The sequence below is a fragment of the Pseudophryne corroboree genome, chromosome 4, assembly GCF_028390025.1.
Source record: "Pseudophryne corroboree isolate aPseCor3 chromosome 4, aPseCor3.hap2, whole genome shotgun sequence".
NCBI lineage: Eukaryota > Metazoa > Chordata > Amphibia > Anura > Myobatrachidae > Pseudophryne > Pseudophryne corroboree.
Genome location: NC_086447.1, coordinates 199,556,151 through 199,581,449, shown reverse-complemented (window position 1 = coordinate 199,581,449; position 25,299 = coordinate 199,556,151). Strand labels below are relative to the sequence as shown.

At 43.4% G+C, this 25,299-nt stretch overlaps 2 protein-coding genes across 14 annotated transcripts in view; one reads left to right on the top strand and one right to left on the bottom strand.

Annotated features, from left to right (window-relative positions):
• GIGYF2 (GRB10 interacting GYF protein 2) overlaps window positions 1-25,299 on the top strand; it is a 452,656-nt gene that overhangs the window by 181,980 nt on the left and 245,377 nt on the right. For all 13 annotated transcript variants that reach the window (XM_063915746.1, XM_063915737.1, XM_063915739.1 and 10 more), the window contains 3 exons: window positions 7,918-8,038; window positions 18,499-18,607; window positions 18,981-19,021. In XM_063915746.1, the coding sequence (XP_063771816.1) occupies window positions 7,918-8,038; window positions 18,499-18,607; window positions 18,981-19,021 (271 nt within the window). The remainder of the gene's footprint in view (window positions 1-7,917; window positions 8,039-18,498; window positions 18,608-18,980; window positions 19,022-25,299) is intronic.
• Window positions 19,372-24,737, bottom strand: KCNJ13 (potassium inwardly rectifying channel subfamily J member 13). Its single transcript, XM_063915749.1, has 4 exons — window positions 24,440-24,737; window positions 22,515-22,684; window positions 21,171-21,662; window positions 19,372-20,994 (listed from the first exon to the last, which is right to left on the bottom strand). Coding segments are annotated over exons 2-4 (1,125 nt in total). The 5' UTR covers window positions 22,516-22,684; window positions 24,440-24,737; the 3' UTR covers window positions 19,372-20,362.

Genomic DNA, 25,299 nt, shown 5'->3' with positions numbered 1-25,299 from the left:
AAGCCCATATCTGATTTTCCATTCGGACAGGGCAGAATTGAGGACGCGTCCTCATTTTCTGCCTAAGGTGGTATCAGCGTTTCACCTGAACCAGCCTATTGTGGTGCCTGCGGCTACTAGCGATTTGGAGGATTCCAAGTTGCTGGACGTTGTCAGAGCATTGAAAATATATATTTCAAGGACGGCTGGAGTCAGAAAATCTGACTCGCTGTTTATACTGTATGCACCCAACAAGCTGGGTGCTCCTGCTTCTAAGCAGACGATTGCTCGTTGGATTTGTAGCACAATTCAACTGGCACATTCTGTGGCAGGCCTGCCACAGCCTAAATCTGTCAATGCCCACTCCACAAGGAAGGTGGGCTCATCTTGGGCGGCTGCCCGAGGGGTCTCGGCATTACAACTCTGCCGAGCAGCTACGTGGTCAGGGGAGAACACGTTTGTAAAATTCTACAAATTTGATACCCTGGCTAAGGAGGACCTGGAGTTCTCTCATTCGGTGCTGCAGAGTCATCCGCACTCTCCCGCCCGTTTGGGAGCTTTGGTATAATCCCCATGGTCCTGACGGAGTCCCCAGCATCCACTAGGACGTCAGAGAAAATAAGAATTTACTCACCGGTAATTCTATTTCTCGTAGTCCGTAGTGGATGCTGGGCGCCCATCCCAAGTGCGGATTGTCTGCAATACTTGTACATAGTTATTGTTACAAAAAAATCGGGTTGTTTATTGTTGTGAGCCATCTTTTCAGAGGCTCCTACGTTATCATACTGTTAACTGGGTTCAGATCACAAGTTGTACGGTGTGATTGGTGTGGCTGGTATGAGTCTTACCCGGGATTCAAAATCCTTCCTTATTGTGTACGCTCGTCCGGGCACAGTATCCTAACTGAGGCTTGGAGGAGGGTCATAGGGGGAGGAGCCAGTACACACCACCTAGTGGTCAAACTTTTAAATTTTGTGCCCTGTCTCCTGCGGAGCCGCTATTCCCCATGGTCCTGACGGAGTCCCCAGCATCCACTACTGACTACGAGAAATAGAATTACCGGTGAGTAAATTCTTATTTTATCGGTTATGGTGTCAACTGTTTAGTTGTCAGTAACGTTATGTGTCAACTTTATTGTTGTCCGTTATGTTATAGGAATTCTCCATTGTCAACCTCTCTATAGTTCCTGTTCGGCTCAGTAAAAAACACTGAGGTCGTACACTGAGGTACTCTGGGATATGGAGGGGTGGAGAGTTCTAAATTTAAATATTCAGTGCCTTTGTTTCTGCTAAGCCGTCCATATCCCAAGAGTACTCCAGTGCCCCCTATGGATTCAAAGAAAAGGATTTACCTGGTAAGTACCAAAATCCTATTTTTAGCGGCAATTCAAAAATTGTGCCTTCAACAAGTGGTGGTCAAAGTTCCCCTACTTCAGCAAGGGATGGGATATTATTGAACCCTGTTTGTGGTCCCGAAGCCGGACGGTTCGGTCAGACCCATTCTGAATTTAAAATCCTTAAACCTATACTTAGAGGTTCAAGATGGAATCGCTCAGAGCGGTCATCGCCAGCCTGGAAGGGGGGAATTATATGGTGTCCCTAGACATAAAGAATGCATACCTTCATGTCCCCATATATCCACCTCATCAGGCATTCCTGAGGTTTGTGGTGCAGGATTGTCATTACCAATTTCAGACGTTGCCGTTTGGGCTTTCCATGGCCCACGAGGATTTTTACCAAATTAATGGCAGAAATGATGGTGCTCCTGCGCAAGCAGGGTGTCACAATTATCCCATACTTGGACGATCTCCTGATAAAAGCGTGATCGAGAGTACAGTTGCTGGACAGCGTATCGCTCTCCCTGAGGGTGTTGCAACAGCACGGCTGGATTCTCAATCTCCCGAAGTCAGTTAGTTCCAACGACCCGATTGCCTTTCTTAGGCATGATTCTGGACACGGAACAAAAGAGGGTTTTTCTCCCGATGGAAAAGGCCCAGGAACTTCAGGGCTTGGTCGGGGACCTGTTGAAGCCAGAAAGGGTGTCGGTGCATCACTGCACTCGAGTTCTGGGGAAAATGGTGGCGTCTTACGAGGCCATTCCATTCGGCAGGTTCCATGCGAGGACTTTTCAATGGGACCTTCTGGACAAGTGGTCCGGATCACATCTACAGATTCATCAAATGATCAGCCTGTCCCCCAGGGCCAGGGTATCTCTCCTGTGGTGGCTGCAGAGTGCTCACCTTCTAGAGGGTCGCAGGTTCGGCATTCAGGACTGGGTTCTGGTAACCACGGACGCGAGCCTCCGAGGCTGGGGAGCAGTCACGCAGGGAAGAAACTTCCAGGGTCTGTGGTCAAGCCAGGAGGCTTGTCTGCACATAAATGTGCTGGAATTAAGGGCCATATACAACGGCCTTCGGCAAGCAGTGACCTTACTTCGAGGTCTACCGGTTCTGATTCAGTCAGACAGCAATGACAGCGGTGGCTCATGTAAACCGCCAAGGCGGCACAAGGAGCAGAGTCGCAATGGCAGAAGCCTCAAAGATTCTTCGATGGGCGGAGAGTCATGTCAGCGCTCTGACAGCAGTCTTCATTCCGGGAGTGGACAACTGGGAAGCAGACTTCCTAAGCAGACACGATCTGCATCCCGGAGAGTGGGGACTTCATCAAGAACTCTTCGCGGAAATTGCAAGTCATTGGGGTCTGCCTCAAATAGACATGATGGCGTCACGCATCAACAGAAAACTTCCGAGATATTGCGCCAGGTCATGGGACCCTCAGGCGGTTGCAGTGGACGCACTGGTGACACCGTGGGTGTTTCAGTCGGTCTATGTGTTCCCTCCTCTTCCTCTCATCTCAAAAATACTGAGAATCATAAGACGAAGAGCTGTACAGACAATTCTCATTGCTCCAGATTGGCCTCGAAGGGCCTGGTATCCGTATCTGCAGGAAATGCTCACAGAGGATCCGTGGCCTCTTCCTCTCAGGGAAGACCTGTTACAACAAGGGCCTTGTCTGTTCCAGGACTTACCGCGTCTGCGTTTGACGGCATGGCGGTTGAACGCAGGATCCTAGCGGAGAAGGGCATTCCGGATGAGGTCATTCCTACTCTGATAAAGGCTAGGAAGGAGGTGACAGCGAAACATTATCACCGTATATGGAGGAAGTATGTGTCTTGGTGCGAAGCCAGGACTGCTTCTCCGGAAGAATTCCATCTGGGCCGTTTTCTTCACTTCCTGCAAACTGGAGTGGATTTGGGCCTAAAATTAGGCTCCATTAAGGTTTACATTTCGGCCCTATCCATTTTCTTTCAAAGGGAATTGGCTTCTCTTCCAGAATTCCAGACTTTTGTGAAGGGGGTGCTGCATATCCAGCCTCCTTTTGTCCCTCCGGTGGCACCATGGGACCTTAACGTGGTGTTACGTTTTCTTAAGTCTCATTGGTTTGAGCCTCTTCAAACAGTTGAATTGAAGTATCTCACTTGGAAAGTGGTCATGTTATTGGCCTTGGCTTCGGCACGGCGAGTGTCTGAGTTGGCGGCTTTGTCTCACAAAAGCCCTTATCTGATTTTCCATGTGGATAGAGCTGAGTTGCGGACTCGTCCTCAATTTTTGCCTAAGGTGGTTTCTTCTTTTCATATGAACCAACCTATTGTGGTGCCTGTGGCTACAAGGGACGTGGAGGATTCAGAGTCCCTGGATGTGGTCAGGGCATTGAAAATTTATGTGGCCATAACGGCTCGGGTTAGGAAAACAGAGTATCCGTAGTGGATGCTGGGCGCCCGTCTCAGTGCGGATTTAATTCTGCAAGACTTGTATATAGTTATTGCTTGCACAAGGGTTTTTTGTTGAAGTTGTGATCGGTCTTTGACTGATGGGGTTTTGTTTCATACTGTTGACTGGTTCGTATAGTCCAGGTTATACTGTGTGGCTGGTATGAATCTTGCCCTTGGCTTTCCAAAATCCTTTACTCGTACTGTCCGTCTCCTCTGGGCACAGTTTCTCTAACTGAGGTCTGGAGGAGAGGCATAGAGGGAGGAGCCAGTGCACACCCATACCTAAAGTTCTTTTTAGTGCCCATGTCTCCTGCGGAGCCCGTCTATTCCCCATGGTCCTTACGGAGTCCCCAGCATCCTCTATGGACTAGGAGAAAAAGATTTACCGGTAGGTTTAAAATCTTAATTTTGTTTCAAAATTTTCCCGAAACAAGTTCTGCTATGTGTCGTATACAGACTCATACTGCTTTCACCTGGGACTAATGCATGGGTGCAACCCGCTTGAGACCCCTTTCAGAATGGCGGTCATGACACGACATATTGCCGTGTCAATGATGTCACTGTCACGTGCAGATGAGTCGCTTGGAGGTCAGATCTCCAAGTGCCGCCTGCTCCCTTACAGTGAACGGGTAGTGGGTTGCATCGTCTTGACAATCCGTTCACACTGCACTTCAAACCAGGTCATACCAGTGTAAAACCCTGCTTTAATCGTAGGTTGGAATACCGGGTTGCTCATCCCAGGTTATTTACCCTGGCCCCTCGCACACTGCACAGAAACCCTGGTTGCTGCGTGTTCACATGCAATAACCAGAGTTATTTTGGCAGTGTGAAAGGGGTATCAGACATGCATACTGAAATACCAATCCGTTGCGAAAAAAGCTATAGTTGCTACTTTTTACACCGATATACATGTATGGTTTTTCAAATTACCGGAGTGTTATCTTTGAGACTTAGTTTAGTGTATTTCTTCCTGGGCTTCGCCATTGCATATACAGATACAGATGCAGTCGCACACGGAATATGGACATGCCACATCATTTTAATCGGCAGAAGTTGCTTGTGCATCCTATTTGCATAGCGATGCATATAAGGTACTGTTGGCTGTGTGCGGAAAGACACAAGTCAGTTCAATGCAAGCAGATTTTTTTTCTGTGTTGTCATTCTTGGTTCCAGTGTGTGATTACTTTATACAGTGATTCTGGGGCTCAGCGCTTGTACTGCACAGGTTGCAGTATGTAATAAAATAAGACTTGCAATGCATAACATACAGTATATCCAGCATAAAATTGACAACAGAAAAGTGTTCTAAATTGTTTTTTCAAACCATCTTGTCTTTTGGGGTAATCGAACCCTAGCTCACGGGCATGGTAACCCTTGGCGATACCACTATGCCAAGAGAGCCATGGAGACAGCGGACTGCAGTAAAATAATGTCACTCATTGTAAGCACAACTGTTTGGTATATCTGTGTGCATGTCTGAGTCTGTATACAAAGCATGACTGAACTTGTTTTGGGGAAGAAAAAAAAAAGCTATGAATGCTACTATTTACACAGATATCCAATCCAATACAATCCAATACAGTTCAATGTCATATTCAGTGGGCATAGGTGCATGCAATCGTCTCAATGCAAAAAACAACAACTTTCTGTGCTTGTACTGGTACTGTAGTTACTGCGAGTGATCATGAGTGCCCCAGCCATACACAGTACTGTATAAGCCTGGTATTATTGCGTCACTGCTGCTGCAAACTTGCAAGGTCTGAGAACACGGCACAAGTCGAGGTGAACAAAAAAATTAGATTTGTATTGTAAAATATACAGTATATCATGAGTGATCATAATTACACCAGCATGAGCAAAGCAAAATTTGCAGTGTTTTTATATAAAAACATATCATGGTAAGGCTTATTAAACATACATAACAGTATATCCACCATAATATAACATGCTAGTTTATAGTTTACGGTGCATTTGAGATGGAAATAAATGCATCTATAAAAAAAAAAGTTGGTCTTAAACTACAAGCATTGTTTCACTTTTCAAAACCACCATTGATTGCACATGTAAAGTGACACCTGGTGGATGAACAACAGTATTGCACCTGCCAGAGTCTCAATTCATTACATTGCGACTGAATATGAAGCGCTGCAACAAGGCGCATGGAAACGTAATGCGGCTAGTTTTTCGCACTACGCGCCACACGGAGGATAATTGAGTGTGGCTACATCTGTAGTAGAGGCTTTAAATGCAGGTTTGTGATTGCAGTATTACAGCAGAGCTGTCACAGGTTTGTGATAATGCTATAGGACAGAGGAAAATATCTGCATTGATCTCCTAAATCTTGATGCTAGTCAGTCTGGAAATTTTGTCCATCCATAACCAAACAACGTTTAATCTATCACTCTATAATGAGAAATATTATTATTTACAAATGGGAACAATGGGAACATTCTGTCTGCAAAATCATGCTAAAATCAAACTACATGATACTAAGAAAGTGCAAAGAACACCAACTACATACACAAGCCTCTGTCAGTACGATAAGTGTGAAGATTCTAGACTCTACCATTATATAAAAACTTAAGTATATTTTACATGGAAGGGTACCAAGCAGAAATCCCTTTGTCTGCAACTAGAACATTGCAGTATGACTTTGGTTTGCAAAATGATTTGCGCAAACACTATCAAAATTTCTAGAACAATGGGTGTTATTAGCAAACCAAAAATGTTAGCAATTGGGCAAAACCATGTTGCACTGCAGGTGGGGCAGATGTAACATGTGCAGAGAGATTTAGATTTGGGTGGGTTATATTGTTTCTGTGCAGGGTAAATACTGGCTGCTTTATTTTTACACTGAAATTTAGATTTCCGTTTGAACACACCCCACCCAAATCTAATCTCTGCACATGTTACATCTGCCCCACCTTCAGTGCAACATGGTTTTTCCCAATTGCTATCTTTTTTGGTTTGCTGACAACTCTGAATAATCGCTGATATCCTCTGGACAGCCGGTGCTATAGGTGGTTAGGGTATTGCAGCAAGTCTCTCGTTACCAACAATCAAGCATGGTGGTTGAGGGGTGTTTGCAATCATTGAGTACACCATAAATTTACGTACCACAATATTCCATAGAATAGTTTACTCTTTTTGTCCTATACCTGAAGTTTAGTAGAAATTGGATCATCCACCAGAAACATCAATTCAATGGTATTTCAAAAGTCCAGACCAACCCCTTTGAGATAATGTAGGGAGTTATCCTACTAACATTGGTACTACAATAATCTTCTGGGTCATGGGGCTAAACATTTTTCACACATGGCAACTTTGTTGGGTAAATAAGGACAAAGTAAGTTATTTTATGGGTTGTCTCATTAGTTTGATCAAACTTTAGAATATGGTGGTGATTGTGGATCATGTAAACATAGGTCTGGAAGCATGTACTGTATTTTAATATGTTTGTAATTAAGTGTTAGTAGATATTTGAGACAAAATATATTTTTTTGTTTAGTGGCCTCCTTTTTTTTTTCCCAACAAAATTTGCAGTGGAACACTGACGTAGTTTCTCTGTGTTATCGGATAAACCTGTTCACATCGTATTTCCCTTAATTAACCCCAATTGCTTTAGTTTCCCCCAATGTTGAATAAACTTGCTAAATATGAATATATACTGCCTCTGCATTTACACTGAAAATAAAAAGACAAATAAGAGTGTTAAGGCCCATACACACTGGTCGATATATTGGCCGTTCTATTGAACGCCCGATATATCGCGGGACCGTCGGCCAGTGTGTACGGCCGATACGTCTGTGAACTGTCGTTCACAGACTTATCGCGTCGGCCCCGCAGCACAGCCGACGGCCAATATATCTACCGATATATTGGCGCGTCGCTGTGTGGCCGACCGCCCGTACACATGCTGCGGCGGCCGACGGTGATTGATAGCTGAACTGGGCGGGCGTGTGTACACGCCCGCCCAGTTCATGACGTTAGTCCCCGACGGATCGGGCAGTGTGTATGCTCAACACACTGCCCGATCCGTCCATAGATATATCTGCAGATATATCTATTAGTGTGTACCCACCTTAGATTATGAACACAATGCCCTCACTTAGCAAAGCTTGTTTTTAAAGACTGTTTTGTTCACTATTAAAACTCTTCTCTCAACAGAGAAACTTCTCAATGTCTGTTAACAGTACTGCTGTGCTTCGCCTCATGGGGAGGGGCAGCGGTGGAGGAGGGGGAACAGTAGTAGGGGCACCAAGGGGCCGGAGTTCCTCCAGAGGTCGAGGTAAGTTGCCATCTAAAGTTACTTTTTAAAGATGTACTTTAAAGGCATGTAATTTAAAGACTTTGAAACTTCCCCAGCTATACATAGGTATAGATTTGTACTTCCAGGTTGTAGGTCAGATGTACAGACCAGTGGAACAGCTGATATCTGTTAGTACTGTAGTTCTTTTTTTTTTTTCTTCTTTTTGTCCACATTAATTGGAAATATTCTGCATCACTTAAAGTGCTAGAAAAACTTACAGTAGAAGGTATTGCCATAACTTATATCAGTGCTGCCTTCTGTTAATGCTTAGGCTGCAAAGTGTTCTTATCTGATCAACTTAATGTAGATTTTCGCTTATGTGTACTGCTTGTGTACACAGTTTAATACTTAAATAGCTAGGAAAGGATTTTCTCTATCGTCCTAAGTGGATGCTGGGGTTCCTGAAAGGACCATGGGGAATAGCGGCTCCGCAGGAGACAGGGCACAAAAAAGTAAAGCTTTACTAGGTCAGGTGGTGTGCACTGGCTCCTCCCCCTATGACCCTCCTCCAGACTCCAGTTAGATTTTGTGCCCGAACGAGAAGGGTGCAATCTAGGTGGCTCTCCTAAAGAGCTGCTTAGAGAAAGTTTAGTTTAGGTTTTTTTTCTTTACAGTGAGTCCTGCTGGCAACAGGATCACTGCAACGTGGGACTTAGGGGGAAAGTAGTAAACTCACCTGCATGCAGAGTGGATTTGCTGCTTGGCTACTGGACACCATTAGCTCCAGAGGGATCGAACACAGGCCCAGCCGTGGAGTCCGGTCCCGGAGCCGCGCCGCCGACCCCCTTGCAGATGCTGAAGCGTGAAGAGGTCCGGAAACCGGCGGCTGAAGACTCCTCAGTCTTCATAAGGTAGCGCACAGCACTGCAGCTGTGCGCCATTTTCCTCTCAGCACACTTCACTGGGCAGTCACTGAGGGTGCAGAGCGCTGGGGGGGGGCGCTCTGAGAGGCAAATATAAACCTTATACAAGGCTAAAAATACCTCACATATAGCCCATAGGGGCTATATGGAGATATTTAACCCCTGCCTGACTGGAAAAATAGCGGGAGAAGAACCCGCCGAAAAAGGGGCGGGGCCTATCTCCTCAGCACACGGCGCCATTTTCTGTCACAGCTCCGCTGGTCAGAACGGCTCCCAGGTCTCTCCCCTGCACTGCACTACAGAAACAGGGTAAAACAGAGAGGGGGGGCACATTAATGGCTATATATATATATATTAAAGCAGCTATAAGGGAGCACTTAATATAAGGATATCCCTTGTATATATAGCGCTTTGTGGTGTGTGCTGGCAGACTCTCCCTCTGTCTCCCCAAAAGGGCTAGTGGGTCCTGTCTTCATTAGAGCATTCCCTGTGAGTTTGCGGTGTGTGTCGGTACGTGGTGTCGACATGTATGAGGACGATATTGGTGTGGAGGCGGAGCAATTGCCAAATATGCAGATGTCACCCCCCAGGGGGTCGACACCAGAATGGATGCCTTTATTTGTGGAATTACGTGATGGTTTATCTTCCCTTAAACAGTCAGTTGAGGACATGAGGCGGCCGGACAATCAATTAATGCCTGTCCAGGCGCCTCAAACACCGTCAGGGGCTGTAAAACGCCCTTTGCCTCAGTCGGTCGACACAGACCCAGACACGGGCACTGATTCCAGTGACGACGGTAGAAATTCAAACGTATTTTCCAGTAGGGCCACACGTTATATGATTTTGGCAATGAAGGAGACGTTACATTTAGCTGATACTACAGATACCGTAAAACAGGGTATTATGTATGGTGTGAAAAAACTACAAACAGTTTTTCCTGAATCAGAAGAATTAAATGACGTGTGTGATGAAGCGTGGGTTGCTCCTGATAAAAAGTTGATAATTTCAAAAAAGTTATTGGCATTATACCCTTTCCCGCCAGAGGTTAGGGCGCGCTGGGAAACACCCCCTAAGGTGGACAAGGCGCTCACACGCTTATCCAAACAAGTGGCGTTACCCTCTCCTGAGACGGCCGCACTTAAGGATCCATCAGATAGAAAGATGGAAGTTATTCAAAAGAATATATACACACATGCAGGTGTTATACTACGACCAGCTATAGCAACTGCCTGGATGTGCAGTGCTGGAGTAGTTTGGTCAGAATCCCTGATTGAAAATATTGATACCCTAGATAGGGACAATGTTTTACTGTCGTTAGAACAAATAAAGGATGCATTTATCTATATGCGTGATGCACAGAGGGATATTTGCACACTGGCATCTCGGATGAGTGCTATGTCCATTTCAGCCAGAAGAGCCTTATGGACACGACAGTGGACAGGCGATGCGGATTCAAAACGTCACATGGAGGTTTTGCCGTATAAAGGGGAGGAGTTATTTGGAGTTGGTCTATCAGACTTGGTGGCTACGGCTACTGCCGGGAAATCCACTTTTTTACCTCAAGTCACTCCCCAACAGAGAAAGGCACCGACCTTTCAACCGCAGCCTTTTCGCTCCTACAAAAATAAGAGAGCAAAGGGCTTGTCGTACCTGCCACGAGGCAGAGGAAGAGGGAAGAGACACCAACAGGCAGCTCCTTCCCAGGAACAGAAGCCCTCCCCGGCTCCTGCAAAAACCTCAGCATGACGCTGGGGCCTCTCAAGCGGACTCGGGGACAGTGGGGGGCCGTCTCAAAAATTACAGCGCGCAGTGGGCTCACTCGCAGGTAGACCCCTGGATCCTGCAGATAATATCTCAGGGGTACAGGTTGGAATTAGAGACGGATCCTCCTCATCGTTTCCTGAAGTCTGCCTTACCAACCGTCTCTTCCGAAAGGGAGAGGGTGTTGGAAGCCATTCACAAGCTGTACGCTCAGCAGGTGATAGTCAAAGTACCCCTATTACAACAAGGAAAGGGGTATTATTCCACTCTATTTGTGGTACCGAAGCCGGATGGCTCGGTAAGGCCTATTCTAAATCTGAAGTCCTTGAACCTCTACATAAAAAAGTTCAAGTTCAAGATGGAGTCACTCAGAGCAGTGATAGCGAACCTGGAAGAAGGGGACTTTATGGTATCCTTGGACATCAAGGATGCGTATCTACACGTTCCGATTTACCCCGCACACCAGGGGTACCTCAGGTTCATTGTTCAAAACTGTCACTATCAGTTTCAGACGCTGCCGTTCGGATTGTCCACGGCGCCTCGGGTCTTTACCAAGGTAATGGCCGAGATGATGATTCTTCTTCGAAGAAAAGGCGTATTAGTTATCCCATACTTGGACGATCTCCTAATAAGGGCAAGGTCCAGAGAACAGCTGGAGACAGCTTTAGCACTATCTCAAGAGGTGCTAAGACAACACGGGTGGATTCTGAATATTCCAAAATCCCATTTAATCCCGACAACTCGTCTGCTGTTCCTAGGAATGATTCTGGACACGGTTCAGAAAAAGGTTTTCCTTCCAGAGGAAAAAGCCAAGGAGTTATCCGATCTGGTCAGGAACCTCCTAAAACCAGGAAAAGTGTCAGTACATCAATGCACAAGAGTCCTGGGAAAAATGGTGGCTTCTTACGAAGCAATTCCATTCGGCAGATTCCATGCAAGAATATTCCAAAGGGATCTGTTGGACAAATGGTCAGGGTCGCATCTGCAGATGCACCTGCGAATAACCCTGTCACCAAAGACAAGGGTGTCACTTCTGTGGTGGTTGCAGAAGGCTCACCTATTAGAAGGCCGCAGATTCGGCATTCAGGATTGGATCCTGGTGACCACGGACGCCAGCCTGAGAGGCTGGGGAGCAGTCACACAAGGAAGAAACTTCCAGGGAGTATGGACGAGTCTGGAAAAGTCTCTTCACATAAACATTCTGGAACTAAGAGCAATCTACAATGCTCTAAGCCAGGCGGAACTTCTCCTGCAAGGAAAGCCGGTGTTGATTCAGTCGGACAACATCACGGCGGTCGCCCATGTAAACAGGCAGGGCGGCACAAGAAGCAGGAGTGCAATGGCAGAAGCTGCCAAGATTCTTCGCTGGGCGGAGAATCACGTGATAGCACTGTCAGCAGTGTTCATCCCGGGCGTGGACAACTGGGAAGCAGACTTCCTCAGCAGACACGATCTTCATCCGGGAGAGTGGGGTCTACATCCAGAAGTCTTCAACATGTTAATAGACCGTTGGGAAAGACCAATTGTAGACATGATGGCGTCTCGCCTCAACAAGAAACTGGACAAATATTGCGCCAGGTCAAGAGATCCACAGGCAATAGCTGTGGACGCACTGGTAACTCCTTGGGTGTACCAGTCAGTGTATGTGTTTCCTCCTCTGCCGCTCATACCAAAGGTATTGAAGATCATACGGCAAAGAAGAGTAAGAACAATACTAGTGGTTCCGGATTGGCCGAGAAGGACTTGGTATCCGGAACTTCAAGAGATGCTCACGGACGAACCGTGGCCTCTACCTCTGAGAAGGGACCTGCTACAGCAGGGTCCCTGTCTTTTTCAAGACTTACCGCGGCTGCGTTTGACGGCATGGCGGTTGAACGCCAGATCCTAAAAGGGAAAGGCATTCCAGAAGAAGTCATTCCTACCTTGATTAAGGCACGGAAGGAAGTCACCGTGAAACATTATCACCGCATTTGGCGAAAATATGTAGCGTGGTGCGAGGATCGGAGGGTTCCGACGGAGGAATTCCAACTGGGTCGTTTCCTACATTTCCTGCAATCAGGATTATCTATGGGTCTCAAATTGGGATCCATTAAGGTTCAAATTTCGGCCCTGTCAATATTCTTCCAAAAAGAATTGGCCTCTGTCCCTGAGGTCCAGACTTTTGTCAAGGGAGTACTGCATATACAGCCTCCTGTGGTGCCTCCGGTGGCACCGTGGGATCTAAATGTAGTTTTAGATTTCCTCAAATCCCATTGGTTTGAACCATTGAAAAAGGTGGATTTGAAATATCTCACATTGAAAGTGACTATGTTACTAGCCCTGGCCTCTGCCAGGAGAGTATCTGAATTGGCGGCTTTATCTTATAAAAGTCCTTATCTAATCTTCCATTCGGATAGGGCAGAACTGCGGACTCGTCCGCATTTTCTCCCTAAAGTGGTATCAGCATTTCATCTGAACCAACCTATTGTGGTGCCTGCGGCCACTAGCGACTTGGAGGACTCCAAGTTGTTGGACGTTGTCAGAGCCTTAAAAATATACATTGCAAGGACGGCTGGAGTCAGAAAATCTGACTCGCTGTTTATATTGTATGCACCCAACAAGTTGGGCGCACCTGCTTCTAAGCAGTCGATTGCTCGTTGGATTTGTAACACAATTCAACTTGCACATTCTGTGGCAGGCCTGCCACAGCCTAAAACTGTAAAAGCCCACTCCACAAGGAAGGTGGGCTCATCTTGGGCGGCTGCCCGAGGGGTCTCGGCATTACAACTCTGCCGAGCAGCTACGTGGTCGGGGGAGAACACGTTTGTAAAATTTTACAAATTTGATACCCTGGCAAAGGAGGACCTGGAGTTCTCTCATTCGGTGCTGCAGAGTCATCCGCACTCTCCCGCCCGTTTGGGAGCTTTGGTATAATCCCCATGGTCCTTTCAGGAACCCCAGCATCCACTTAGGACGATAGAGAAAATAAGAATTTACTTACCGATAATTCTATTTCTCGGAGTCCGTAGTGGATGCTGGGCGCCCATCCCAAGTGCGGATTATCTGCAATACTTGTACATAGTTATTGTTAACTAATTCGGGTTATTGTTAAGGAGCCATCTTTAAGAGGCCCTTTCTGTTGTCATACTGTTAACTGGGTTTAGATCACAAGTTGTACGGTGTGATTGGTGTGGCTGGTATGAGTCTTACCCGGGATTCAAAATGCCTCCCTTATTGTGTATGCTCGTCCGGGCACAGTACCTAACTGGAGTCTGGAGGAGGGTCATAGGGGGAGGAGCCAGTGCACACCACCTGACCTAGTAAAGCTTTACTTTTTTGTGCCCTGTCTCCTGCGGAGCCGCTATTCCCCATGGTCCTTTCAGGAACCCCAGCATCCACTACGGACTCCGAGAAATAGAATTATCGGTAAGTAAATTCTTATTTTCTGAACCCATGTCAGTGTTAATGCACTGTGAGACATGGAGCCAGAATATCCATGGAGCCATTATATAATGGTTTAGAAAATAACTCAATATACATCACAATCCATTTGCATTTTGTGATAAATTTATAGAAGGTGGGGTTAACAGTGTAGTGCTTTATGGGTATGTTGAAAAACTAAGAATATTTTCCTTATGTGTCTTCTAATGAATGATTTCTAGGTTGATCTTCTCTATGAAGTATATTGTGCATGTAAGAAAAGTGAAACATGGTGGGAGGGGGGGGGGGTCAATTCAGTTAGTTACTCTCATATAGCATGGCAATGCGCAGACCCCAAAATGCGAGGTTCAATTAGAAATGGCGATTCGTAGGACTCGTTGAAAGGTTGCACTATTTTACTGCAAAAAAACAACGTGGCATAAGTACAGCAAGAAGTGAGGCAATCATGGACCCCCAAATAGTGGCAACTCAGATAGCAGGACATATAAAAAGGCTATAAGTGACTATAAGGAAAGTACTGGGGAGGCCCTTTAAAATGTGTAAAATTTATTTTTTTCACTCAATGATGGAAAAATCATAGGCAACCAAGTGTCTTCATGTTTTTTTGTGTACAGAAAAATGTGTTTAATATGATTTTTCTGTGTTTTTATATGTTTTAAAAATGTGGAAAAACGCCTTTTGCTCCCATCTGCAAGTTTACAAACCTTTCTCCCATCAATACAATACCTTTTCCATGCATGTCCAATATTTAACTCACTAAGTTTTTTTTTTAGAGAATCTTGACTGAAAACGGACATTTCCTTATTGGCCAAATCATACTATTTAAACTCCCAAGTGCATTTTTATCCATTGGTAGGGGTGTACCAGAGGTTCTGCATGATGTCCTGATGATTTTCCCTTCCTTTTCACCTGCAATGTGTAATGCGAGTTTGGAATTGAATTGCAAACTGCTTGCAGAACTCAATTCCCTTATAATTGAATTGACCCTGTAGTGTGAGACAGTCTTGAAAATTCTCCTATTGAGTAAAATTAATGGTCAAATTTTATTGTTTATTGGACTCTGCAGAGTGTTAGATAATATCACCCCCGCTAGTGTTGCGAATCAGAGTTAATATATATTCCTCTTAGGCAGTCCATCTTATAGAGCTAATTATCAAGTATGTAGCATAAAATTAATGCTGATAATGTAAAAATCTAAAGTTTACACATTTTATTAAACTTATGGATTCATAATAGAAAATAAAAACAATATTGGAAAGCTAAAATGGAGTAATTAGTGAAAGTCCAGTACTTCACCAGATGATATTTAAGGAAAGTTTTAATGATGGAAGTCTCAAACTCTTTCCTTTCTTTTCCATCCTTCTGTCATTCCTGTATCCAAAGTGTTTTGAGCCTGTCTGGCTGTTTATTAAGACAATAGAATTTCTGCTTATTCAGAATTAATCAACAACTGTTTGTGGAGGAAAATGTTTAATCTGCAAAGATTTTTAGAAAATGTTTTCAATGTCTACTAGTACAGTAGTATTTACCAGAGTTGTTTTAGTTCTGGACATCCCTGACCATCATAGCTGCATCACACATGTTCTGCTATATAAATACAGGGTGGTTCCATAAGTGTGGAAACACAGTTATGACATTCTGCATCCGTTTGCTATGTCACATGACTACCTTCCCAATTAAAAAATTAGTTCCATCCAAGATGGCAGACTTCAAGATGGCCATCATACTCGTTACATACCCTGAAAAGTTTTACCCAACTTCCATATCGTATGTGTAGACACTGGATTAATATGTCTTCACTCTTCATTTTTATAAGGGTGTTTCCACACTTATGGACCACCTTGTATTGTAAAATGGTCTGATATAAGAATTTACAGCTTTCAACCAATGTTTAAATGATCATTAAAGAAAAAAGAAAAAGGTACCAACCATGTCTTAATGTTAATTAATGATTATTATGCTTGTGGGAAATGGAGACGTTAATATGGTTAACAGTTGTAAATTAGCTAATTATCTGTACATGAGGTAGGGTTGACACTACAGTTTGATAATCCATCTAAGAAAGATTATTCCAATACTGAGGATTTAAAGCAACTATGCTTAATGTGAAAGTTTATTTTCTTGGTTGTTGCTCAGATTGTTGGACCTGCCATCTCATAGACATCATCAGGAGGTTTCTGTTTACGAGAGGTGGAGGTGCTGCATTAGCAGTAACAGCACTGTTGTGTCCAGACATAGGTTTGACGATATGGAAAAAAAAAAAATAGTAAAAATGTATGCAAGCCAATCATACATGTGAAAGGGAAAAGTGTAATGATAGGAGCAGTTGTTTATAGGAAATATTTTGAATGGATTAATTTGGGTAAATTCCATCATCGCCTTAAGAGTGGTCATCATATAGCCTAGATCAGTGGTTCTCACTCAGTCCACAGGACCCCACACAGTTAATGCTTTACAGGTCATCTACCAGTAGCACAGCTGCCTTTATTACTCACTGACACATAAATACAATGAAGCACAAGTTCGTTTGTCAATTTAAAAAAACAAAACATACTGTGGACTGGTCTTTTCTGTCAGATAAACTTCTCTGACATGTACACTACAGGTACTTGGAAAATACCATACATACAAGCTGTTCTCCTTCAGGGCCTAACAAGGTGTATCTTACTAACAGGTGAAATGTCTGTCCTTTTCACATTTTTCTTCACTCTGCTCCTCCTTTCACAACTCTGCTCCCATCAACATAATTACACTCCTGGGCAAGTTTCTTCTTCCCACAAGATCAGCTCCTATCTCCTGCTGCTTGGAGTGTTTCCATATTATCGGAGTGATGAGTGCTTATTCACGTACACTTGACAATTGAAAACTTCATGGTTGAGCAGAAAATGCTTGAAGATGACAAGGTTCTTAGCCTACAATCCAACATAACTTAAGAATGGGGACTACGGTGTCTTCAACCATGTAAAAAGTTTAATGAAAGTTGTGCAGGGTTTTATTTTGTTTCATAAAATAAATATGAAAGAAAAGCCTTATGGAATCCTTGCAGAATTTTTTTTACCAAATTAAGACTTTCCCATCATTTAAATGAGTTAACATGGTAGAAATGTGGATAATAATACAATGCTTAACACCTTCTTTAATTCCAGTCATTCAGATTTAAATGTGAACACTTCTAGCTTAAAGCTGTGACTCCTAAATTGTTCTGTTATGTTAATGACGTGGAGTTGCTGCTGCTGATATATTTTTTTTCTTTTTAGAATGCAACATTATTTATGGCTCTTTGGTCACAAATCTGAAAGTAATCAATGAATTTGTTTGAATGATTTTAGCCCTTTGTACCCACTCCCCTGAGACTTTGGTCCTGTGAATCTCTGTTCGCACAATAAAAAGCTGAAATGCTGTTTTCTTCCTACATATGTTACAATGATGTGTGTGGCACCTCCTGTTTGAACATTGGAAATTGTTGCACAAGCATATGAAGAACAAAAACACTATTTTGATCGTTTTCAGCACTACAAACTGAATTTAATGTAATACTTTCTTGATGCGCTCAAAGTCCCCAGCTATTATGTTTAATAAAGCAGAAGGTTGCCTCCCATGGATGTGGAAGTGGTCCTCAGGCCAATTACCCAATCAAAGGCTGCCATGAAATCACACTGCTGTTTTTGACCCAAATTGGTCATAACTCAGAGAAATTACATTTTAAAGAATAAGACATGTCAGGCCCTACAGAACTTTAGTAAAAACTTGATGCCCAATTCAAAAACTTCTACTTTGCCTCTGGTTAACATTAAACTATCAGACTCCTCTTCACAGTACTTGCAAATAAATCAATTTACTTTAATTAAAAATGAAGGACTAGCAGGTGTCGTATTCTACTTTTGGTGTTTCTTTTTGTTACAGTACTGGGCTATCTGCATAGACACACATGACTGCAATTTAGGCTTTTCATTGCAGCATTCTGGAGTTTGACTAGGGGGATGGAAAATTTTGCGGTTGGTCTTACCATACAATTGGACATCCTAATCCATGTCTTCCCTTATCCTGATATGTTGATAAATATTTATTTTCTTTTTTTTTCACTGCTGTTACTGTGACTGATTGTGAAATTGATTCCCAGTATCTGCCCTGTCTCATCTGCAAACTTACAGTATACTGCTTTCTACTGCAGACCCGGGAAATTGGCAGGTCCTCAGCCCAACCTGGGTAAAGAGGAGGGTTGGACCCTTTACCACTGCCAAAAATCCCAGTTTGATGTACGTTCACATACAAAAACTCAGGATTTTTATGTCTGTGAAAAAGGGGTTTTAAATAAAGATGTAGAAACTTAAGTTAGCTACAAGTTCTACATGTGAAAATGGAGTTTGGTTATTTAGTCCCTTTGTTTTTTAAAAGGCAGAGGAAGAGGAGAAGGTGGTTTCTACCAAAGAAGTTTTGATGAAGTCGAGAGCGGCTTTGGTCGAGGAGTCCGTGAGATGCATCGGTCTCAGAGTTGGGAAGAAAGGTAAGAGATGTAGCAGAAGTGTAAAAGCAGAGTACACGGACACCACATTTAGAGAATAAGTTGGTCAATGTTAGTATGATTTTTTTATTTTATTTTTTTAAACAAAGTTTTAGGGCCTATATAGATTCCTACAGTTATCAACTGGATTTTAAAACCAATGTAATTAACTTGATTTCAATTTCCATATAGGGTAACAGATTGCAAATGTTAGACAGTTTACTTTAATATGTTTCTTTTGGGCATTTTCTTGGTGCAGCCAACACTATATTTGCAATTGGTAAAATGGAGGAGGGTTCTAATAGGAAAGCAATTTGCACTACGTCTTGGGGGTCTAATCCACATATCTGAATTCTACATCTCTATTCCCCACCAGAGGAGAACGTCGGTTTGAAAAACCAGCAAGAAAAGAACCAGGTAAGATTTGTCATTTTGTAACCAATGATATTTTAGGGATTTTAGAGCTGTAGTTTGGGAGAGTGATGAGTGTCTGTTACATGGAATCACAAGTCCACTGAGCATATTGTGAGATCGTACCTGTTTTTATGATTTTCTTGTGAGATAATAGGGGGTCACTTTACAGAAGTGGTATTTGCACCATCTAATTGTTGGCCAGTGTTCATTAATATTCATGATCGTTTCTATAGTTTCTTTGCTGCTGTTGGCAAATCTGGTGCAGTTTTCTCTTTAGTGTTTTAAATTCATTCCCTTGATCGATTTTTAGCCAGGAAGTGTCAAATGCTTACAATAAAAACCTGAATAGTTAGACTTTACCACTTTTATTTTATGTATTATACATCTGTATTTTATTGTATAAAAATTGAATATACAACTATCTGTATCATAGCTGTGTAACAAAGGCATATGCTGGTCCTGTAATAGGCACCACTCCACGTACAGACACATTAATCAGCAGCAGGGAACTAACTGGAAGCACACCATTTAGTCATGTTTATTGTCACAAGAATAGTAAGTGGGAGTTGCAGGGCCAGCCTCTGTGCAGTCCCTTCCTGCTCTGGTACGGAGCATCTCTCTCTGCTCTCGCCTGGTAATCTGCCAGCTAGGAACTGGTATGGGTTAGTACAGCGATTCCACTAAGAGCAGACTTATTGAGGAGGCAAAGCGGGTATGCATGTACTTTTGCATATTCTTCACCTGCAAGTGTGTATTATACACCTGTCTCTATGATATACAAATGTCTACATAACTCTTACATGGGTCTCAAGGAAGCATGCATATGTTTTTAGCATATAAAAATGCCTGCGTTTGGTGGTTGTGTACCTCCTTGCACATTTGTGTTGTGTGAGTGCGTCTGCTTTCTTGTCTTTCTAAATATAGTGCACTCCACATTGTAAAGGATAATCTGATCAAACAAACTCTTGTATAGCACAAGAAGAGATGACTTCCCACATATCATTTGCACTTTAAGCACCTGAATACACTCTCTTGCAGTACATATATGTATGTGCTGGTCCACTGCACACAACTGTTGTCTCTACTACTGTCTTGGAGTGATCTCACTCCCCTGAGCGATTCTTTATTGCAGTTATACATTAACATGTAGGCATAGTCCCACAGACCCCTATAGTATCAGTGGGGTTAACCAGTGCCTGATGTTCTTCAGTAAGGTATCAGTCTTTGGAGCCTTGTTAATACCGCCCTCATTTCCCGTGGGAATTTCCTTTAGAGAAGCGTCAGCATGGATATCAGAATGAGGATGGCTGGATGGGGGCTATGTAATGTAATCTGTACAGTCTGTTATTCCCCCAGTCCAGTCTCACAGATTTGAAAGGTGTCCCCCCTTTGCCCATTAGCGCAGACCTCCAGCTCAGTCCTGTAGGGTTGTCTGTGTGAAGCTTGTGGTAACTCAGGGAGTGGACGGCCAAAAGATTCCATGCAGATGCGGTATCCTCCTTCGGGCCGGCGTGTCAGGCATGGTGCAAAGCGATGCCCTTGGAGGATCTCGCTTGGTAGATATGAAGTGCGACTCTGGCAGATTTCCCCTGAGCTTTCCTGAGTAGCAGATAAACAGACCACAAGCTCCAAGTGTGCTGAAGAAGATATAGTCTCACGCTGCAATAAGGCTGCCAGGGGACTTCCAGGAGACAGACTGTGGGTGTAAGTCAGTGGAAAAGAAAAGAAAGGGCACTCCACGCTGCCAGTTTGACTATCCAGTGAAAAGTCCACACTGATTTGTTGGATTTGCCCATCACCTCTCTCTTGGTAAAGGATTCCGCTGACTCTCACCATGGTTAAGGGGCTTGGACGTGTGTTGGCCACTTGGAACATTAAACATGGCTTTCCTTCGGGACTGCCTACCACAGCCAACCTGGAGAAGAGGATGGATGGAGTGCGGTTCTTTGGTCTTGCTATTTTGGCTACAAAAACACCTGTGAAAAATAGTCTGCAGTGAGTAATAACCAAACAGGAATAATGGCAAATTATTAATCTTAGTGTTACCGTACTTTTCAGGATGGCTATTGTCGTTAGTATGGTTAGTTCTATGTGTTTCCCTATAGATCCAAGGCCTATAATGATTATCAAACCTAATAAATGGAAATCTCACCTGTAATAAAAGCCTCCAGCATGAGTCCAAGCAGCATCTGCACAGCAAGAAGAGCAATAGCGCTTGGACAGTCCCCACTCGGGAACATGGTGCCATATCCAATGGTAAGCTGGGTCTCCAAAGAGAATGAAAATGCAGCGGTGAAGCTAGTGATGTACTTGACACAGATGGTGTGATTCTCTGGTGGGGCATCATGGTCCAGTGCCAAATCCCCATTCATCTCAGCCAGAAGGTACCAAAAGACTGCAAACAGGAGCCAATGGGCCAGGAAAGAAGCCGAAAAAGCCAACATCATCCAACGCCAGCGCATGTCAAGTAACAACCCCCATATGTCACGCAGGTAAGACAGCCCCTGCCCCTGGATTCCGACAGCTTTTATGGTGCTATGTCCGTCTTTAGTAACTAGCCGGTGAGAACAAGAACTCAGCAGGGTACATCTTGGGGACCTGCTGTGAGGATCCTCCTCCCGGTCTGCGCTGACCTGCAGCACCACTGAAAAGACAACAAGGCCATATCATGCATTGCTGAGACTGAGAAGTTCTAGATTACTGTGTAGGTAACATAATTAACCAGGTGATATGTTACTGGCAGCGTTACTGGCTGTAAGCTTGCAAACAGGGCCTTGCCAACTCTGTTTATTACCTAGTTTTGTTTTACCATTGTTTGTTCCCAATTATAAAGCGCAAAAGAATATGCTGCACAATATAAGAAGCTGTTAATAAATAAGTGTCTTTGATTTTCATGGTTTTATAATTAAGGCTTTGTTTAATTCTTCCGCCAGGTTTTTTGTTGAGCAGTATACAAAATATTAGCACTGTTGCAATACCTTAGTAGAGCTTATTAATAATTGTGTCCTGTTTCTGCATGGTCAAATATAATATGTTCCTATTAATATAACATACTGTGAGTAAACGGCTTTCTCTACAATCCAGTTTGTAAAACATTTCCATTCAGTTACTTACTAAAATGAAAGGCGACCAGTTGTGAATTGCTTAATGTATTATGAAAGTTTCATAATTATCTGATGCATTAACTATTCTTTTGCTAACTTCCACTGTATGACAGCAGGCCCCCTGCATGCTTAGACCAAGCCATGCATAAAAATAATAGTCTAGGCCAATTATATTGGACAAAGTTGGCAAAGAAAATGGAAGGGGGCAGGGGAGAGGGGGGCATATTCCAGTGCTTTCCCACAAGTGAGATAATTTACATAATACTTTCACTGCAATGAAGGTTTAGAATATTAACTGTTTTGTTTCTGTGTACCAGTGTGACCACACATTAAACATCTGCAAGTTAAAATGAACTTGTACCGATCATTGTTTGTGGCAATTGTGTACTTACTTTTCAGCTGGTCCGAAACCTGATGCGCCACGTGTGTCCCTTGTCACTGATATGCCGACATCGAGTGTGACGGGGTAACGTGTATAACAATATGGGATGAAAGCTTCTGATCTTGCAGCGTCCACCACGTGGCTCTCACTAGTTTCCTATTGTCCTGTCACTTGACCAGCCTGAGTAAAGTGGACAGTGCAATACACATGGTTTCAATTGCAAAATCATTCACTTTTTGAGTTCCAAATCATGACATAAACTTTTTTTAGTTTTCACGTATCACACTGTTCATTGAAATCACAATGCATACCCCTTCTAACCAAAGGCACCTGAGCCGACTCTGGCTCACTTCCCTGAAGGCAAGCAGGGGCCTGTGCCTGCATAACCCCTGTGTCCTGAGCTGCTGCCAGACTGAGAGAGGGAGGGGGAAATAAAGTGTTTGTGTTAGAATTTCACGCTCAGGGGTAAGCTGCTTTTAGATGCACACATCATGATACTCATGTGACATGTCCCACTGCGGGGAAGAAATTCAGGCTTTATTTGCTATAGGATGCACTGGAAGGCAGGTAGGCTTTACCTGTATATGGCACTAGCCTCTCTTCCTTTGCCACTTCCTCAGTACAGAAATGGGCAGTGTTTCGCTGTCAGCCTCTAGCAACAGCATTCTTGTCACAGTGGGACTTTTTAAAACAAATATGCTGATCTGTCATGCTGTGCTAAAATAAACCCTGCTGCCGCTGGGAAGATTATTAAATACAATCCGATATGGGACTCATTTGCAGCTAATAAGCAGGTGCAATGTGTTGCATAATGAGAACAGTTTAATGTTCACAAGAGTATACGGTAAGTGCCACGCAATGTATCTCTATTACCTGTCTGCTTAAGATAACTATTAACAATATACCTGTGCCTTTCTCCAAATCAATGAAATAGCTGGCATTGAAATTATATTTAGAGATGATCAATTCACCATAAATGCAGATTATGTATTGTATTATATTATATATTACATATATTATTATGTGTATATATAGATTAATTTTTCCATTCTAAATTTGCATCATGAAAACTTTGCTGGTAAAACAATTCAATAATAGAGCAGTTGTTATTTTTATAGTGATTTAGTTTAAAATATCATATAAACTCTTGATCAAGTATGAATGAATCCGATTCACACTTCTCTAGACATGGTATATATATAGTGATATACACTTAGTCCACTGATTTTGATTTTTTTAATGTGTTTTTTTGCTAGTAGTCTACAATAAGCATTGTGACCAAAGTTAAGTGCAGCTGCTCGGCAAATCCAGTTAAGGAGTTCTTTGTCCGTGTTGTGCAGAATGGGACGTTTTACAAGGGTCAGTGTCAGTGGAGATGCTACAGTACTTTCCTTCTATGACTGGTATGTCAGCTAAATGAGAATGGATGTGTGAATACATTTAATTGCAGCGTTTAGTGGCTGACCACGCATAAGCGGTATGCTCATTTTTGATAAGTGGGGATCTTTGCCAGGCACCAGAGGGGTTAATCTGAGGATTTCCTAGGATTTACCCAGAGTTTTCAGACTCCATCTCCGGGCTCATACACAGGCTCAATTCACTGAAAGGAACATCACATGGTCAGCATGTGTTGCCCATCCAGGCTGGATAAGTGTGGGGCACATGGGTGTGAGGCCAAAAGTACACATAGTGCTACGACTGTAAGTAATGCCGCTTCCGGGCACAGCAATTTGGAAAAGTGTTGGCCCCTTGCGAGGAAGACTTTCATGTGATAGGAGCTGTTTGATACATTTATTTGGAAAGACGCCACTGAACAGTTGTGTCCTGTGGTGTCAGAGTGCTTTCATTTGCAAACCCTTAATGGTAAAGGTGAGCGTGAATGCTTAAGCAGTTCCCTTTGGAATGACTCATTGTGGAGCACAGGACGACACTTACCTGCTGTGAAGCTTGGTTTTGCAAGTGACGTAGGAAATCTGCTACTCGGCGCTTTCTTCTCGTAAGTATTGTCCGCACATCACTTGTACTTTGCCAAATATTATAGTAGAAATTATCTCTTGAAGATCTTATTTACAAGTATTGTTACATCCCTCTTGTATTCATCAAGGTAGTGTTAACATCTGCTTGTTGGTCCTTTCTGGTGTCATACTCGGCGATTCCTTATCACGCTGTGACTTAGCTCTCTGGTCCAGTGACACGTTCTGTGAGACTATGGGGGCAGCTCTTGCTGGCTCTGGAGTCATATCCCACATTCCTGTGTTTATAAATCAGGGGGCAGATCTTCTTCGGCATAACATTTGATTGGTCAGAAAGCAATGGGGGATATGCCAGGGAGATGTGGAGGGGGTGGGTAAGTTGCAGCTCTGCCCTCACAACGGATTGCTGTGCACAGTAGGTGCACTTTATTTTCCATTAACAATCTCATAGCTGTCCTCTTGGAAAAAGGGTTAATGGAGCAATGATTTTAGACATGTTCTAACAGTGTCTTCATTATTTTGTTTCCTAAGTAGGGGGCAGGGTGTGTATCCTGAGAATGTGTGGCCTTCCTGCAGGCAGAGTAGCAGTGATATACCTATTTCTGTTGCACTTTGAGCACTACACACACGAACACACACATTCACACTCACTTTCTCTCTCTCTCTCTCTCTCTTTCTCTGGTAGGAAAAGGTTAACTGAATAGTGCTAATACTTTTGAATAAGATAATTTGAAGACTGTCACTGGTTGCTGTTACAATTACTGTGTTATAGGCTACATTTGAGGAAAGCTTCAGGGCATTAGCAGAGCTTTGGTCAGGTTG

Excerpts from the sequence above, each read along its gene's own strand:
- KCNJ13 (XM_063915749.1), bottom strand. Across the intron at positions 20,995-21,170 it reads GCTGGAGGCTTTTATTACAG|GTGTTTTTGTAGCCAAAATA; the intron begins GTGAGATTTCCA and ends TATTTTTCACAG.